Genomic DNA, 18,935 nt, shown 5'->3' on the forward strand with positions numbered 1-18,935 from the left:
GCTGATATAGAGAAAGGGATAGAGGTATAAAGGTATAGAAGATATAGAAAGGGATCCGAGTTTGGAGAGGAAGAAAAGGGCTGATATAGAGAAAGATATAGAGGTATAAAGGTATAAAAGATAGAGAGAAAGGGATCCGAGTTTGGAGAGAGAGGGCTGATATAGAGAAAGGGATAGAGGTATAAAGGTATAAAAGATATAGAGAAAGGGATCCGAGTTTGGAGAGAAAGGACTGATATAGAGAAAGGGATAGAGGTATAAAGGTATAAAAGATAGAGAGAAAGGGATCCGAGTTTGGAGAGAAAGAAAAGGGCTGATATAGAGAAAGGGATAGAGGTATAAAGGTATGAAAGATATAGAAAGGGATCCGACTTCAAGAGAAAGGGCTGATATAGAGAAAGGGATCGAGGTATAAAGGTATAAAAGACAAAGGGATCCGCCGCCTCCTGCCCCGCTCCCCCTCCCCCCGCTCCACTCTCTTCCTCCCGGCATCCGGAGGCCCCGGCGGAAGATCCCCCCGCGGCTGCTCCCCTTTGTTCCCGGCGAGGCCCGGACCGAGCGCGGCGGCTGCGACAGGTGAGAGCGGGGGGCCCTCAGCGGCGGGGGGTTGATGGCGGAGCCGCAGGCCGCTCTCGGGCCGCGCTCGGTCCCCACTCGGTCCGCTCTCGGGCCGCTATGGGGCCGCTCTCGGTCCCCTCTCGGTCCGCTCTCGGGCCGCTCTGGGGCCGCTCTCGGTCCGCTCTGGGGCCGCTCTCGGTCCGCTCTCGGTCCCCTCTCGGGCCGCTCTCGGGCCGCTATGGGGCCGCTCTCGGGCCGCTCTCGGTCCCTTCTCGGTCCCCTCTCGGGCCGCTCTCGGTCCCCTCTCGGTCCGCTCTCGGTCCCTCTCGGTCCCCTCTCGGTCCGCTCTCGGTCCCCTCTCGGGCCGCTCTCGGTCCCTCTCGGGCCGCTCTTGGTCCCCTCTCGGTCCCCTCTCGGGCCGCTCTCGGTCCCCTCTCGGGCCGCTCTCGGTCCCCTCTCGGTCCGCTCTCGGTCCCTCTCGGTCCCCTCTCGGTCCGCTCTCGGTCCCCTCTCGGTCCGCTCTCGGTCCCTCTCGGTCCCCTCTCGGGCCGCTCTCGGTCCCCTCTCGGGCCGCTCTCGGTCCCCTCTCGGGCCGCTATGGGGCCGCTATGGGGCCGCTCTCGGGTCGCTCTCGGTCCCTCTCGGGCCTCTCTCGGTCCCCTCTCGGTCCGCTCTCGGTCCCCTCTCGGTCCCCTCTCGGGCCGCTCTCGGTCCCTCTCGGGCCGCTCTTGGTCCCCTCTCGGGCCGCTCTCGGTCCCCTCTCGGGCCGCTCTCGGTCCGCTCTCGGGCCGCTATGGGGCCGCTATGGGGCCTCTCTCGGGTCCCTCTCGGGTCCGCTCTCGGGCCGCTATGGGGCCGCTCTCGGGCCGCTCTCGGTCCCCTCTCGGGCCGCTATGGGGCCGCTCTCGGTCCCCTCTCGGGCCGCTCTCGGTCCGCTCTCGGTCCCCTCTCGGTCCGCTCTCGGTCCCCTCTCGGGCCGCTCTCGGTCCCTCTCGGGCCGCTCTCGGGCCTCTCTCGGTCCCCTCTCGGTCCCCTCTTGGTCCCCACTCGGTCCCCTCTCGGTCCGCTCTCGGGTCGCTCTCGATCCCCTCTCGGGCCGCTATGGGGCCGCTCTCGGGCCGCTCTCGGTCCCCTCCCGGGCCGCTCTCGGTCCCCTCTCGGTCCCCTCTCGGTCCCTCTCGGTCCCTGTCGGTCCCCACTCGGGCCCCACTCGGGCCGCTCTCGGGCCGAGCCTCGCCGGGAGCCGCCATCTTCCTACCAGAGGCGGCTGCCTGGGGAGCAGGAGGAGGAGGAGGAAGAGAAGGAGGGGGAGGCGGCGGCAGCAGCCGGATCGGGGCCTGGATGGCGGCGGGACGGGGCCAGATTTCTCCGTGGCAGATAAGTGTAATTATGTTGTGCAGGTAGTGGAATTGAGGTGGAGATGTTCATGAATCATAGAATCATAGAATGACTCAGGTTGGAAAAGACCTTGAAGATCATCAAGTCCAACCGCAGCCCAACCAGTAGCCGATCTCTTAAACAACAACCACGAAACAACAGCACAACAACAACCCTCTGCTAAATCATATCCCTGAGCACCACATCCAAACGGCTCCTAAACACATCAGGGATGGCGATTCAACCACCTCCTTGGGGAGCCCATTCCAGTCCCTAACCAAGTGTATCCCATTCCAGTCCCTAACCATGTGTATCCCATTCCAGTCCCTAACCATGTGTATCCCATTCCAGTCCCTAACCATGTGTATCCCATTCCAGTCCCTAACCGTGTGTATCCCATTCCAGTCCCTAACCATGTGTATCCCATTCCAGTCCCTAACCATTTGTATCCCATTCCAGTCCCTAACCACGTGTATCCCATTCCAGTCCCTAACCACGTGTATCCCATTCCAGTCCCTAACCACGTGTATCCCATTCCAGTCCCTAACCACGTGTATCCCATTCCAGTCCCTAACCACGTGTATCCCATTCCAGTCCCTAACCACGTGTATCCCATTCCAGTCCCTAACCATGTGTATCCCATTCCAGTCCTTAACCGTGTGTATCCCATTCCAGTCCCTAACATGTGTATCCCATTCCAGTCCCTAACCATGTGTATCCCATTCCAGTCCCTAACCATGTGTATCCCATTCCAGTCCCTAACCGTGTGTATCCCATTCCAGTCCCTAACCATGTGTATCCCATTCCACTCCCTATGTGTATCCCATTCCAGTCCCTAACCATGTGTATCCCATTCCAGTCCCTAACCATGTGTATCCCATTCCAGTCCCTAACCATGTGTATCCCATTCCAGTCCCTAACCATGTGTATCCCATTCCATTCCCTAACCATGTGTATCCCATTCCAGTCCCTAACCATGTGTATCCCATTCCAGTCCCTAACCATGTGTATCCCATTCCAGTCCCTAACCATGTGTATCCCATTCCAGTCCCTAACCATGTCTATCCCATTCCAGTCCTTAACCGTGTGTATCCCATTCCAGTCCCTAACCACGTGTATCCCATTCCACTCCCTATGTGTATCCCATTCCAGTCCCTAACCACGTGTATCCCATTCCAGTCCCTAACCATGTGTATCCCATTCCAGTCCCTAACCATGTGTATCCCATTCCAGTCCCTAACCGTGTGTATCCCATTCCAGTCTTAAACTTGAGTCCCAGTTGGGGTCAAACTGTAGCAGTGCTGTTTTCCAGCCTCGTGCCTGGCTCTGGGCTGGTTTTGTTGGCCACGTCTGAATCTGCAGCGATGCTCTTCCAGCAGCACCTCGGGGTCACAGAGTTGTAGGGGTTGGAAGGGACCTCTATAGGGATCATCGAGTCCAAACCCCCCTTAATTTGGATCAGTCTGAGTGTGAGAAAGTTCCTCTACTTCTCTTTCCATGTTCTCATTCATGTTTATGCGTTTTTCCATATAATAATAGAGCTGCGAGAAGGGAGGATTCTTTAACCGCATTGGTGCAAAGCTGTATGAGAATGTGACTGTACATGACACTTAATTTTCTTAGGCTTGGGGCAGTAGTATTTGCCATAAGTATTTCCAGTCATTACAGAGCGCTGCCTGCGTTCATTTTCTAATGCTAACTGCTGTCACAGCCTGGGCTCCTTAAGGATTGTGTCCTTAAGAGGACGAGAAAGAAGCCGGCGACAGTCACTTCAGTTTGTTTGTCAGGTTATAACAGATGAGCTTCGATTTCAGGCAGGGAAATGCAGGGGAAGCGTGTTTTGTCATCTCTTTCTGAACCAGAGTAGAAGAAACCAGGCCGGGCTCTGAACCGGGCCGCTGCCTCTGTGCTTCCAGCAGCTCTGGAGCGGTTAAGACGAGAGCTGAATGGCTTCTCACAAGGTAACACCCAGTCATCAAACGAGTGAGGGGAAGGTGATGGAACACTTCAGGTTTAAAATACTACTTGCTGTATCTGATGTTCTTGAGAAGGAAAATGCGAGCACACGTAACGTGCTCCTTTGGAGAAGCTCGTTGTAAGTGTGAAGGCCAACTTCTCCAAAGCGTTCAGCTTTTGTGTGCTAACATTGAGGCAAGCCAGTAAGTCATAACAGTAGATGCTGAAAATACGGAGCTTCTGAAGCTCTTTATGTGAGTATGAAACCAGCAATAGCCGTATTTTAGCTGGTGGATAAAAGCAATTTGATGCTGTACAAACTGGATAATTGAAGACCTATTTCTGTTGTAACAGCGCGTAGTTCTGAGGTTCTGTCTGACAATAGAAATTAGTCATTTTTGAAGGAGTTTGTAAAAAACGGGAGACGGGAAGTTGATTATTTGTTCGTTTTTCTTGGACTGGAATGGGATACACGTGGTTAGGGACTGGAATGGGATACACATGGTTATAGAATGGAATGGGATACACATGGTTAGGGACTGGAATGGGATACACGTGGTTAGGGACTGGAATGGGATACACGTGGTTAGGGACTGGAATGGGATACACATGGTTAGGGACTGGAATGGGATACACATGGTTAGGGACTGGAATGGGATACACATGGTTAGGGACTGGAATGGGATACACATGGTTAGGGACTGGAATGGGATACACGTGGTTAGGGACTGGAATGGGATACACATGGTTAGGGACTGGAATGGGATACACGTGGTTAGGGACTGGAATGGGATACACATGGTTATAGAATGGAATGGGATACACGTGGTTAGGGACTGGAATGGGATACACATGGTTAGGGACTGGAATGGGATACACGTGGTGAGGGACTGGAATGGGATACACGTGGTTAGGGACTGGAATGGGATACACATGGTTAGGGACTGGAATGGGATACACATGGTTAGGGACTGGAATGGGATACACATAGGGACTGGAATGGGATACACGTGGTTAGGGACTGGAATGGGATCCACGTGGTTATAGAATGGAATGGGATACACGTGGTTAGGGACTGGAATGGGATACACATGGTTAGGGACTGGAATGGGATACACATGGTTAGGGACTGGAATGGGATACACGTGGTTAGGGACTGGAATGGGCTCCCCAAGGAGGTGGTTGAATCGCCATCCCTGATGTGTTTAAGAGCCGTTTGGATGTGGTACTCAGGGATATGATTTAGCAGAGGGTTGTTGTTGTTTTTTAGAGATAGGCCACTGGTTGGGCTGCGGTTGGACTTGATGATCTTCAAGGTCCTTTTCCAACCTGAGTAATTCTATGATTCTATGATGATCTAAGTTTTTTTTCCTGCCCCAGTCTGTGGACTTAAGAAGTACTGATGCAAATGCTGCATCCCCAGAACACGCTGAACCTAGAAGGGAATGGGAATATAGGATATTCCCATTATAGGATGTATACAGGTGATGCAGAGACATGTAAAGAAGTCCATTGATTTGGGGGTCAACATACAAAGCGTATGACGTTATTACTGACTGAAACGTAGCAGAGTTTCTGTAGGGTTTGGCTGGTGGATGTAGACTAAGGCGCGTGCCCACAGTTAGAGGAAATAGCGATGTAGGTTGTGTGGAATGAACACAAAATGCAAAAGTCTAGTAATCTGTTTAGAAAAAAATATATATATATCTGGAATTTTAGAGGCTAAAACCTGTTCGAAATATCCTCAATAATTTTTGGTCAGGACGGTATCTCTGATAAAAGCAGTTTTTATTCGCGATTGCAATGGCGGGCGCCCTGATAGCAGAAGCGCAACTAAGGACACGATGTTACAGCTTTTATACCTTGTCTCCCATATGTTTCCCCCTCCCCTTTCCCCTTTGGTTGGGTATTCCAGGTTACAATTTTACCCGAGGTTTGCATTTGTTAATTACATTCTGGCACTTGTTAATTCGTGTGCTATCTTGTGCCAGTCGGTCACCATCCTGCTGGTTTTGTTTCCAAGATGTCTCGGTGCTCTTATCGTGTTGATATGTTGATTCCCTTCAATGCTTCTTCCATTCTGTCTCAGAGACCTTTGTTAAACAAAGAGTCCGGGGAGTGGGGTTGATTCCAGTCCTTCCCGATATCTCTTCAGGCACATCCTTAGGTATGTCACGACTTGCATACTTTTGCAATGCGTACAACCAAACATTAAAACATACATTGTTGCTGGTTTATACAGGGTATATTGTTAATTATTTTAACTTCTCCTCTTTGGATCCTTTATTACTCAGGTCTTATTTGTCCAGCACCAAAAATCAGTAGTTCTATTTCAGACAGCTGGACAGGAGCTGCAGTTTTGTACCTATGACTTCTATCTAATAACTACAAATTGCTTCACTTATATAATGAGATCTTGAAATAAAATATCCTTATCTTATTCTAAATGCAGAAACAACATTTGATTCCCACACCCCCATTAGGAAGCAGGTGCCACAGAGTAATAGCTGCAGCGAACAGAGGTGCCTAAGTGAGGTGTGACTGTAATGTGGCATAATGTTGTGACTAGGATGGCCATGACGGCGTGTGCTGCCAAAGGTATTTTGTGTCTGGCTGCGTGTTTCAGGAACAGCAATTAGCTCCAACATTGAAAGTCTGATGGAGTTACCGGTACGCGGCCAGCTATTTAGCCTAGAACATTGCAGAGAACTGGGGAAATGCTGTTTTGACGCCCTGATTTCTTTGAGCCTTCATCTTTTCTAACACTCATTTGCCAACGCTCATTTGCTGGGCTGCGCGTGTTCTGGATCCCGTCAGTCCAGCTCCTTAATGGGCAGCTGAATGATGTGATACAATAGGAATCATTCGTTCATAAGCTGAATGGATTGCTCTGTTGTCCGCATAAGGCTGTTGGTGTGGAAGGAGCTGGTGTCCCCAATATCCTACAGGGAAGGTTTGTTCGGGGTTGCCTTGATATTATAGACATCTCAAATTCAGGATACATACGTACAGGTGCTATTCCTTGGATGGATGGATGTGGAGACGGATACATGGATGTCTGCATATATCCACGGTAGCTTATGATGTTGGCCTCGGAAATGCTCTGCTTCTCAGGGGGCTTTGTGGAAGTCCTTATTGCTTACGCTCTTAAAGCTGCACATAAACTGATAGCAGTGTAAAGACTGAAGAGATCAGACCTTCAGATTCAGTCACGTGAAACTTCTTCCTTGTCAAGCTGTGATGGGCTTTTTGCAAGTCAGTTTAAATTCCGAATCCCTGTATATTTAATGTGTTTCAGATTCTCTTACCCAAGGTGTTTTCTCTTTGCTTAAACTAATTCTCCCGCAGTTTAATACTGGTTCTTTCCTGCTAGACTCTGGAAATAAGTGACAGTGGAGAAGTATTAATACTTCATTGAGGACGTTTGTGAAACAGATTCCATCTGTCCTGGTAATGATGTTACAGGCTCACGTGCCAAAACCGCAGACTTCTGTTATTCCACGGAAGATATTTCTCTGCAGATCGAAGCTCCTGCGTCTATTTTCAAGTACTTTATTATCGTGGGTTGTCAGCGAAGAGCCTCAAGAAATGCGATGTTACCTAAAATAGGAGCTGTGTCAGGGAAAACATGTTGAACCGTTCGATACGGCTCACTTGTCAGAAACTTAGCAAAGTGAAACACTTTCTTATACCACCAAAACAGTTTACCACTATTTGTACCCTCAGTTAATGATTCGTACCGCACATGATATCGTGATGTAGAATACTGACAGCACAAAACCACGACATTCCACCAAGTTGGTAGATGATGGAGAAAAAGAATCTGTAAAATGAAAGCAAACACCACGTCCGTCGTTCTCATTATGGCCACAGGTCCAGCTTTCTCTATCTGTAATGCTTTTGTGAGAAATATCTGACCCCCTAGCCCTAATATGCCTGTTAATATAAGAAAAACTCTATCTTTGCCGCAGTACGGTAAACGCCACTCATTCAGAACAAACAGCGCTATAACACATCCAATGCTATTCCAAAGGCCCATCGATAGCCCTTAGGGTCCTTGAAATGCCCCCTTTTGAGGTAATCAATACCCAGTATACATGGAGCCCCTGGACCAGTCACAATAGGATGTTTCTGCCAGTCTTTACCAGTGAGGCTTATTTCGGCCTCTAACACAGTCAACTCTTGAGAGCCCCCAGTCACTCCAGAAATATGGATTGGTTCTGTCCCTTCATGACTGGAGGGCATTAGAGTGCACTGTGCGCCAGTATCCACCAGTGCCTTGACATGCTGGTATGCGTAAGCGTCGTTTTATAGGTAGCGATGCTGTCGCGGGTTGCCCCACAACAGAGGCTTGCTCTGACTGTTGTTCAAATAAGGAACTGATGAATCAACAGGACGGTGCCCAAAAGTGGCTTTGCTTTTTCCTGACGCTGGAGGTTGATGCTAAAACGATCTGAGATATCCAGCTGGTTTCTGACTTGTGTTCTAGGAATTAGAAGAACAGCAAAGCTGGGTCGTGCATCAGGGCGCAGCTACTTCAAGCACCGAGTATCAAAGCTTAGGAAGTTGCTACCTGGACGTCAGACTTATCTCTGAGTTTCATTCCCATTCAGTGTTGTTGTCTGATGGGGAACAGAGAATGATCAACGTGCTGCCGTTTGAAGCAGCAAGGCAAACAATTCCAGCAAAATATCACTGCCTCTGTTGGAGTTAATCCAGGATCTTAAGTCTGTATTACTGCTCCTGTTTAAAGCATACTGTCCAGTTATTTCAGTACCTGTCTAAAAGGCTTGGGCTGGGGGAATCCTATTTTTATGAGCCTGTTGCAATTTAGTTTATTGAGTATTTTTGTTATTACTGTATCGTATTAACTAACGCTGGGTTTTAATTGTTTGGGTTCAGGGTATCAATGGAATTTTTAGGAGGGTCTGTTCTCTGTTATTTTGACTTGCAAGGAAGGATTATTGTGCTTAAATCTGAGCTCCAGCACTGGAACAGTCTATCCTTTAACAGCGAGTCGAAACCTGAATTACCTGTAGTTTTGATCGCAGTTTTGATACTCTGAGAAGGTGGGTGCTCCAACTTCGAACAAACATCCAAAAGCAGAAGTTACTTCTGATTTCAGCTCAGCTTGTAATGGATGATGGTGACGTCTTTCAAAAGACAAAGTAATATGAAAATCACTTTTGGGTTAAACGCTATGTTTGGCAAGACGTTAATCACTGGCAAAAACACTGACTTCCTCTTGTTATCACAGTCTCAAAGTCAAGTGATGCTTCTCCTGTAAGTAGTTTAACTTCACTTTAGCTTTGGTCCTGAACACGTTTCAGGACTTAAACCAACACAGCGATGTAGGTTGTGTGGAATGAACACAAAATGCAAAAGTCTAGTAATCTGTTTAGAAAAAAATATATATATATCTGGAATTTTAGAGGCTAAAACCAATTTATTTAAAGAGCATTAACAGGAGCTTTTAGCGAGAAGCCTAGACACCTTCTTTTTGTTAATGTGCACACAGCTTCCCACGCGTGGGTTTGAACAGCACAGAATTGTGCTATTTAATGCTTGCTTTCAAAAAATTGCTTTCATCCGGTGGATAACTTCCAGTTCTCTAATAAAATACAACATCCCAAATGAATTCCAGACTCCCTCCAATTTAGACTTTGTGAATGTGTGGGGCAGGGCAGTTCTTGATTTCTTTTTCTTTTGCTTTTCTTGTGTATTTAATTTCTGCCTTACGTGAATAGCTTCTCATTGAAGAGGAGCTGGTGGGATGTTCAAATGGAACAAACCAAAGTTTGGGTGTTTGAGTGATGTAGCGCGGATTTTGCTCTCAAAAAACATGTTTTTGGTGCGTTGACTTCTTACAAAACCAGTTGCATGAGGAACTTCTGCTTTGGTCCGTTAGAAAATACAACGTCGCGTGGATTCACTGGAAGGGTATAAAGCCAAATATTGGCTGGAATATGTTTGTGTCTTCAGGAGTCCAGGTACCATAAAAGGAGTTCATGCAACTAAGGAGTGTAACTGTACTGTTGTCTTCAGCGTGTTGCCAAATGTTTATTTCTAGGAGAATATATAAATGAAAAGGCGTATCGGAACTTGTTTGTTCTTATTTTAATTTAATTTTATTTTATTTTATTTTATTTTATTTTATTTTATTTTATTTTATTTTATTTTATTTTATTTTATTTTTTATATATTTTTTTAAATTTTTTTTTTTTTAATTTATTTTTATTTTATTTTAATCTTAAAATTACCCCGATTTACCTCCTTGTGTTTACTTCTGAGGCTTCACAATTTCAATGAGCTTTTCCTTTTCTTAACGACCGAGTATTTCCTAAAACGACAGTATTAAGTAATAGCCTCAAATTTCAAAGCTGAGCCACTCAGACATCCAACTCTATTCACTTCTCCACTTGCCAAATCAAGCAGCATTTTAGGATGATGAAGAACAACTTGTTGAGCTTTGCTCATATAGCAGAAGTGTTGTAAGGGCTTCCTACAATTAGTGAAGATGAAGCGATTGTCAGAGTCGTAGAAGACAAAGGCTGGTTTGTGACTGGAATGCTGCAATAAGTTAAATAAATGTACCAAGCCCAGTATGTTAAATGAATGTACCAAGAGGTGTAAAGGAGGCATGGTCTGAAAAGCAGTCTGAATAACTAAGGTGAGATGTAAGTGCAAGGTAAGTGCAAGGTAAGTGTTCTGCTTGCTACTCATCTGCGTTCCAAAGGCTGCCAACCACTAGAAGCTTTATGCATGCCCTCTGCCACCAGGTTTTCCCCAAGCACATTACTGAATGTGTCAGAGTTTTTTTGGCTGAATCACTGCGTTACTACACTGGGGTAAGGCTGTGAATTCTCAGAACTGCCCACCACCACTTATGGAATCCTTTTGTATTTCCACAGCTTACAAAAGTGACCAGGAAAGTTCTCTCTGAGCAGCCGAAAAGCAGACGGCTCGTGACTTCTGGTCAGGACACTAAAGTTGTGGCTGAACCGCAGGTGCAACAAGTGCAAGAAGTTAAAGACGGTTCTCATCTAGAAAGTATAATAACTACAATTTCCATCATATGAGTGTTGCGTGAAGGAGCTGTTTTTAGTATGGCTTAATCAGAATTGCATCTCGGTGTTTTATATGTCAGCATCATAAACTATTAGAGAGGAGCTGTTGAATGCAGCTGTATCTCCGTACCTGGTAGGAGCCTTAACTTTTTATCAGTTCCATGGATGATATAAACTACGTATTACAGCTGAACAGGGAAGCAGAAAACAGATGCTCTGCTGGAATTCAGAATAAAGGGGGGATAGAAGGGGGATAGTTAAAGGTAGGTTACAGAAAATGATTTAGTTAGGTAGAATAACAAGGAATGGAGTTAACAGAAAATGATTTAGTTAGGTAGAATAACAAGGAATGGAGTTAACAGAAAATGATTTAGTTAGGTAGAATAACAAGGAATGGAGTTAACAGAAAATGATTTAGTTAGGTAGAATAACAAGGAATGGAGTTAACAGAAAATGATTTAGTTAGGTAGAATAACAAGGAATGGAGTTAACAGAAAATGATTTAGTTAGGTAGAATAACAAGGAATGGAGACAGTGGGTCTGGGAGAGCAGATAAGGAGTGAGAACTCCCTGAGACATCTGGCGAGGAGGGGATTAGGGGTTGTCAATATCAAAAGAGGAGTTGCATCTCCCTGACAAGATGGGCGATAACAAGAGGGGGTCTGCATGATAAAGAATATGGATCAGAATTACGGGACATCATTGACCCGGGAGTTGGACTCGATGATCTCTAAGGTCCCTTCCAACTCACATGATACTATGATACTATGATACTATGACTATGCATGAGGTGTACCTAGATCTGTATCACGGTTTTACCAGTTGGTGTGCAGGTTTGGAGGCGCTATCCCCCTTGCACCCAGCGCTGGAATAAACATACCTGCTTTATAACCCATCTCTGGATTATAGAGTTTGATTCCGCAAGTCACAGCAGTTTCCAGTTGTTGCAGGTCGTTTTGGTTCATACAGGAATTGTATCACCGGTCTTGAGTTAATTTCTGATTCGCAGGTAAATGGATTTCCTACATTTTACTCACAGTAATCGAAACTAAGAGTGTAATAGTTGCCCTTAAGAGTACGGAATTGCCTTTTGTAACGGGAATTCTACTCTGTTAGTTCTGCCCAATGGCATTTGTGGCTGTTTCAGTGTTGCTGTGCAGGATCCAGCGAGCTGTGTTTTGGGATGCTTTTGGCAGATGACATAGCAGATAGTACTGTGTTTATAAATGTCGCAGTAGATGGTTTTAAGTAGATTTAAGTACTTGATTTGTGCGTAAGCTCGGCTCAGAAAATTGTTTGGTAGCTGTATATTGAGAGGAATGTTCCCAATTGGGACGTTTTCAAGGGTTTGGCTTCAGTGTATATTGTGCAAGCGCTTAGTCTGTGCTGTGCGTTAGAGGATGCCTGCTGCTTAACCTTACTTTGCAGCAAACACTAAGGAACTGCTGGTATTTCGGTATCTCTTCTACTCTGTCGTACCTTTCTCAGGTGTGTATTTCCTCTTGTCTATCGTCTATCACTGTTCAGTTTCCTTAGCTGCAGCTAAGGCAGACAATAAGCCGCCATTCACAGAAGAATTTGGGATGTGCTTCATGTCTCTTGTCATCGACTTCTTTCCCTTCTTGTTACCCTTCAGACTTTGCCCGTTGGTCACAGGTGGATCCAAACACAGCATAACATTCCTAAGGGAGAAGCAGGACGATATTTGTTGATATAATACGGATATGCTGTAGTGATTTAACAGTGACACAGCAGGATCGGAGGTGGCCTGATACACTTGGTTATTTACTGCATGGAGGGTAGGGTTACACACACACCTACAGGAGGCCCTCCCATTGAGTCACGAGGCTCAGAGTAGTTCCCCTTCCTTTCTCATGTCTTCAGACCACAGAGGTGAGGAGGTAGGATGTGGCTGGATCCTCTCCTAGTCCCAAGCTTGGTCAAGGCGTTGTGTAGAAGGAATCATATGTAATACAGTCCCTCTAAGACAGAACCTTAGAGAACACATGAAAGCTCCAAAGTAACCACGGGCGTCTTACAGAAGCTCTGTATTGAGAAGGAGTCTTGATGCCAAGCTGCAAGGCATCTCAGTGCAGGTGTGAGCTGCAGAGACAGCCCTGCTGGAGGGCAGGTCCTGTGGTGCAGCCCGCTGCTGTGCAGCAGAGCTGGAGGGGCACTTGGGCTGCTCCCTGTTTTGGGTTAAGATGACTGCATCCTTGCCGTGCTTTGTCTTACATCCCCGGCTCATTCTCAGCTGTTGAACTAAGTGTCAGCGACCAGTTGTTTCAGCCTCCCAGTTTGAGACAGCTTTGTGACGGTTCATCTCTTTGAGACAGACTGTTTCCAGTGCTGCAGCTCATTGTCTTCCTCTGCAAGGCCAGGCAGTGCCCTGCAGAAGGGCTGGGACTGGGACTGCTGCATTCCCTCACAGCTCCCCTGCCATTTCTCTTCTCCCTGCAGGCTCCAGTTCAACTTCTGCCTTCCAGCCGTGATCATCGCAGCCTGCAGGAGAGCAGCAAATGGCCGCAGCACATCCAGCTGAGGTAGGGGTTGGGGAAGCAGGCAGGAGAGGCCGAGGTGCCCCCAGCCAGCATGTGTGTGCTGGGGACAGAGAAGCAGCTGGGATGGGAGGTTGTGTCCTGTGTGAGCTGCTTGCCTGGGCCTTGGCTGTTCCCAGCAAGGAGCCTCTTTGCTTGCAGGAGCCCGTGAGCTTTGCGGAGGTGGCCGTGTATTTCAGCAGGGAGGAGTGGGCGCTGCTGGACCCTGCGCAGCGAGCGCTCTACCGGGATGTGATGCTGGAGACGTACCAGTGCGTGGCCTCGCTGGGTGAGAGCTTGGTATCCTTTCCTCCTTATTAGGGAACCTTTGGCTGTGCAGAATGAGAGCCAGGCCTTGAATAAACGCCATGCAGCTACATATTGACTAACACCACAGTGCCAGCAAGAAAGGAGATAGTGAGAAGCGTGAGTTCAGAAGGGATTAGTATGCACGGCGCTCTGATCAAAGCCGCAGAGTCAGTGCTGGCATGCAGGCATCAGCCAGGAGGGAGAAAACCAGCCCTTGTGTTGTGTGTTGCGTGGTGCCACCAGCTCCAGCTCACAGATGACTCCCTGGTTACTGCTATGGAACTGAGGATTTTCCATGCAATTGCCATCAACATTTTGGTGCCTTGACCACTGGTAGTTTCTAAGAAGATAAGTAATCTGTTGCAAAGTTAATTTGAAAGAAAGAGTAACCCTTCATAATGTTCAGAGATGTCAAAGCATTCTTTGCTCCAAGGGAAGCTGTAGGCGCGGTGTCATTCAGGCCCTAATGGTGGTTTCTCCATGGCAAGAGACACAGAGTGGAGCTGTTGAGCAGGCACCGTGGCAGCATGAGGTTAATGCTCTCTTGTCCCCTGTTTCTCTCTCCCTGAAGCTCCACTTGCAGCCCCCAAACCCGTGTTGATCTCCCTGCTTGAAGCAGGGGAAGAGCCCTGGATCCCAGATGTGCGTAGCCATGAGGCCGTGCCAGGAGACCTCATCCCAGGTGAGGCGGTGAAGGGAAGGGGAATGTTGGGGCTGTAAGAGCCTGTGTCTTATTTTGGGCACCGTGTGCTATTGCTGCATTTCCTCTGTCGTCCAGCAGCCGATGGGATCCAAAATACAAATGAGGTTCTGCAGCACCAACGTGTCCACACAGAGGAGCGACCTTCTCTGCCTGTGTCTTATTTTGGGCACCCTGTGCTATTGCTGGGTTTCCTCTGTCATCCAGCAGCCGATGGGATCCAAAATACAAACGAGGTTCTGCAGCACCAACGTGTCCACACAGAGGAGCGACCGTATAAGTGCACTGAGTGTGGGAAGAGCTTCAAAACCAATTCCAGCCTCGCCATCCACCATTACGTTCACACAGAGGAGCGACCATATACGTGCACTGAGTGTGGGAAGGGCTTCAAAACCAGTTCCAGCCTCGCCATGCACCATTACGTTCACACAGAAGAGAGACCATTTAAGTGCACCGAGTGCGGAAAGAGCTTCAGAAGCAGTTCCAGCCTCACCATCCACCATCGTGTCCACACGAGAGAGAGACCGCATAAGTGCAATGAGTGTGGGAAGAGCTTTAATGACATTTCCAACCTCACCATCCACCGTCGCGTCCACACGGGAGAGAGACCATTTAAGTGCACCGAGTGCGGCAAGAGCTTCAGAAGCAGTTCCCAACTCACCATCCACCATCGCGTCCATACAGGAGGGGGGCCGTATAAGTGCAATGAGTGTGGGAAGAGCTTCAAAGACAGTTCCAACCTCACCATCCACCGTCGTGTCCACGCAGGAGGGGGGCCGTATAAGTGCACTGAATGTGGGAAGAGCTTCAAAGCCAGTTTCCGCCTCACCAATCACCGTCGTGTCCACACAGGAGAGAGACCATATAAGTGCACTGAGTGTGGGAAGAGCTTCAAATGCAGTTCCAGCCTCACCATCCACCATCGTGTCCACACAGGAGAGAGACCACATAAGTGCACTGAGTGTGGGAAGAGCTTCAAAAGCAGCTCTGAATTGAAGGGCCACTGTCGTGTCCACACTGAGGAGAGACCATTTCAGTGTCCTGAGTGTGGGAATAGCTTCAAAACCAGCTCTGATTTGAAGGGCCACCGTCGTATCCACACTGAGGAGAGACCATTTCAGTGCCCTGAGTGTGAGAAGAGCTTCAAAAGCATCCGCAAACTCACCGAGCACCGTCGCGTCCACACAGGAGAGCGACCATTTCTGTGTTCTGAGTGTGGGAAGAGCTTCAAAAACAGGTCCAGCCTCACCATCCACCATCGCATCCACACAGGAGAGAAACCATTTCTGTGTTCTGAGTGTGGGATGAGCTACAAAAGCAGCTCCGAATTGAAGGCGCACCAGCACGTGCACACAGGAGAGTGACCCGGATGGGTCTCGAGTGGACTCGATGATCTCTAGAGGTCCCTTCCAACCCCTATAATTCTGTGATTGATTCTGTGATTCTGACCCCTATAAGTGTCCTGTGTGTGGGAAGAGCTTCGAAAGCAGTTCTGATTTGAAGCACCACCAGCGCATCCACACAGCAGTGAGACCATAACTTACCGACCATGGGGACGTTCAATAAACCTTTAGATGTGTTGAGGGATATGATCTAGCTGAGAAGTATCGGTGACGGTTGGACTCATCTTTTAGGTCATTTCCAACTGTGATAACTCTGTGATTCTGTGTCTGGTGGAACATTTCATCCAGGCCTGCATGCAGGGAGATGCCTGGGAACTTGTCTTTTCTCTCCCTCAAAGAATCCCAACTGCTGAGATACCGGAATGTCTGCACCATTGAGTTGACATGGCAGGAAGCCTTTGAGTGTGAGAAGGGCTTTGTGCCGAGCAGAGAGCTCCTCAACACTCCCAGAAGACCTTCATGCAGAGCTCAGTCTTCATTACACATTGCAGTCCATAGGACAGGTGGCTCCTGGGAGCACGTCTCCTGCAGGAAGCTTCAGTCAGGACTGGCACCTCATTTCTCATGGGAAAACCACCAGCAGAGACACAGAATTATAGGGGTTGGAAGGGACCTCTAGAGATCATCGAGTCCAACCCCCCTGCCAAAGCAGCTCCCTACACCACGTCGCACAGCTCGGCGTCCAGTTGGGTCTTGAATATCTCCAGAGAAGGAGACTCCACCACCTCCCTGGGCAGCCTGTTCCAGTGCTCCGTCACCCTCACCGTAAAGAAGTTCTTACACACCTTCATTTGGAACTTCCTATGCTGAAGTTTCAGCCCATTTCCCCTAGTCCTGTCCCCACGCACTACTGAAAACAGACCAGCCTCTTCACTATGGCTCCCACACCTCAGGTATTTATAACCCTGGATCAAGTCCCCTCTCAGCCTTCTTTTCTCAAGGCTAAACAGACCCAGTTCCCTAAGTCTCTCCTCATAGGGGAGATGCTCCAGGCCCTTCACCATCTTTGTAGCCCTCCTTTCCAATAGATCCCTGTCTTTTTTGTACTGGGGAGCCCAGAACTGGACACTGTTCTCCAAATGATGCCTCACCAGGGCAGAGTAAAGGGGTAGGATCACCTCCCTCGACCCTGGACACGCTCTTTAATGCACCCCAGTATGCCATTGGCCCCCCATATAACCACATTTCTGCCCCATACCCCCCATATAACCCCCATATACCCCCATACCCCCCATTTAGGCCCCATATCCCCCATATTCCCCCCATTTAGGCCCCATATCCCCCCCCATATAACCTCATTTCTGCCCCATTTAGGCCCCATATCCCCCCATATAACCCCCATTTCAGCCCCATACCCCCCATATAACCCCCATATACCCCCATACCCCCCATTTAGGCCCCATATCCCCCATATCCCCCCCATTTAGGCCCCATATCCCCCCCCATATAACCTCATTTCTGCCCCATTTAGGCCCCATATCCCCCCATATAACCCCCTTGGCCCCCCATATAACCACATTTCTGCCCCATATCCCCCCATATAACCCCCATATACCCCCATACCCCCCATTTAGGCCCCATATCCCCCATATCCCCCCATTTAGGCCCCATATCCCCCCATATAACCCCATTTCAGCCCCATATCCCCCCATTTCAGCCCCATATCCCCCCATTTAAGCTCCATATCCCCCCATATAACCCCCATTCAAGCCCCATACCCCCCCATTTAAGCTCCATATCCCCCCATATAACCCCCATTCCAGCCCCATACCCCCCATTTAGGCCCCATATCCCCCCCATATAACCCCATTTCCGCCCCATTTAGGCCCCATATCCCCCCATATAACCCCCTTGGCCCCCCATATAACCACATTTCTGCCCCATATCCCCCCATATAACCCCCATATAACCCCATATCCTCTGCCCTGTATTTCCCAGTTTATCCCACCGTTCCCACTGTGTCCAATAGATCCACCTCTGCCCTGTTGTCGTGGTGTTGTTATGTTGCTGCCCATATTCCACATCATGTGCAGTGCGGATCATTAAAAGGTTCATACTCCAGTTCCATGCAATAACAACGTCCCGAATACTCAGCTCTCAGTAGAAATCTACGTATCCCAAGGACCTTGTGGCCAGAGATAAGTGATAAGAGATAAGAGATAAGGAGGAGGACCATTAAAAGGTTCATACTCCAGTTCCATGCAATAACAACGTCCCAAATACTCAGCTCTCAGTAGAAATCCTACATATCCCAGAGGACCTTGTGGCCAGAGATAAGTGATAAGAGATAAGGAGGAGGACCATTAAAAGGTTCATACTCCAGTTCCGTGCAATAACAACGTCCCGAATACTCAGCTCTCAGTAGAAATCTACGTATCCCAGAGGACTCTGTGGCCAGAGATAAGTGATAAGAGATAAGAGATAAGGAGGAGGACGTAACATAACCTCGCTCCCAGGCTGGAGCTCTCTCTCGTTGGACTCTCAAAGAGTAGGAAGCGTTCCAGCCGTGTTGCCTTGAGTTCACTGTAGGCCTCTCTATTCTGGGTGACCTGTTTTGTTTGATTTATTAGCCTCAAATATATTGTATTGTGTTATCTTGTATTCCGATATCATATTGAGTAAAGTAGGTTTTCCTCCTTAGATTGCTGCCACTGTTCTATTTCCCATTCCTCTTTACCCCACCATCACCCCAACATCAACCCAACACAGCCCCAATATCACCCCAACACAGCTCCAATATGCACACCAACATCACCCCAATGCAGACCCAACATCACCCCAACACAGCCCCAGTGTCACCCCAATGTCAACCCCAACACAGCCCCAATATCACCCCAACATCACCCCAACACGGCCCCAACACAACCCCAATATCACCCCAACGCAGCCCCAATATCACCCCAGTGTCACCCCAACACAGCCCCAACATCACCCCAACACAGCCCCAATATCACCCCCAATATCACACCAACATCACCCCAACACAGCCCCAATATCACCCCAATATCACCCCAACACAGCCCCAATA

At 48.4% G+C, this 18,935-nt stretch overlaps 1 protein-coding gene across 4 annotated transcripts; it reads left to right on the top strand.

Moving 5' to 3' along the window:
• The first annotated feature begins 479 nt into the window (after positions 1–479).
• LOC140265443 (uncharacterized) lies at positions 480–16,827 on the top strand. 4 transcript variants are annotated; one of them, XM_072361367.1, is made up of 6 exons: positions 480–576; positions 13,419–13,501; positions 13,658–13,784; positions 14,376–14,486; positions 14,583–15,865; positions 15,951–16,827. In XM_072361367.1, exons 2-6 carry the CDS (start codon positions 13,478–13,480, stop codon positions 16,041–16,043), a joined length of 1,638 nt encoding a protein of 545 aa, XP_072217468.1. In that variant the 5' UTR covers positions 480–576; positions 13,419–13,477; the 3' UTR covers positions 16,044–16,827. The 4 variants fall into 4 exon arrangements, with proteins under 4 accessions (XP_072217468.1, XP_072217464.1, XP_072217467.1 ...); XM_072361363.1 differs by having other exon boundaries at positions 14,583–16,827; XM_072361366.1 differs by having other exon boundaries at positions 14,712–16,827.
• The last annotated feature ends 2,108 nt before the right edge of the window (positions 16,828–18,935 follow it).

The sequence above is a fragment of the Excalfactoria chinensis genome, unplaced genomic scaffold, assembly GCF_039878825.1.
Source record: "Excalfactoria chinensis isolate bCotChi1 unplaced genomic scaffold, bCotChi1.hap2 Scaffold_85, whole genome shotgun sequence".
Lineage (NCBI taxonomy): Eukaryota > Metazoa > Chordata > Aves > Galliformes > Phasianidae > Excalfactoria > Excalfactoria chinensis.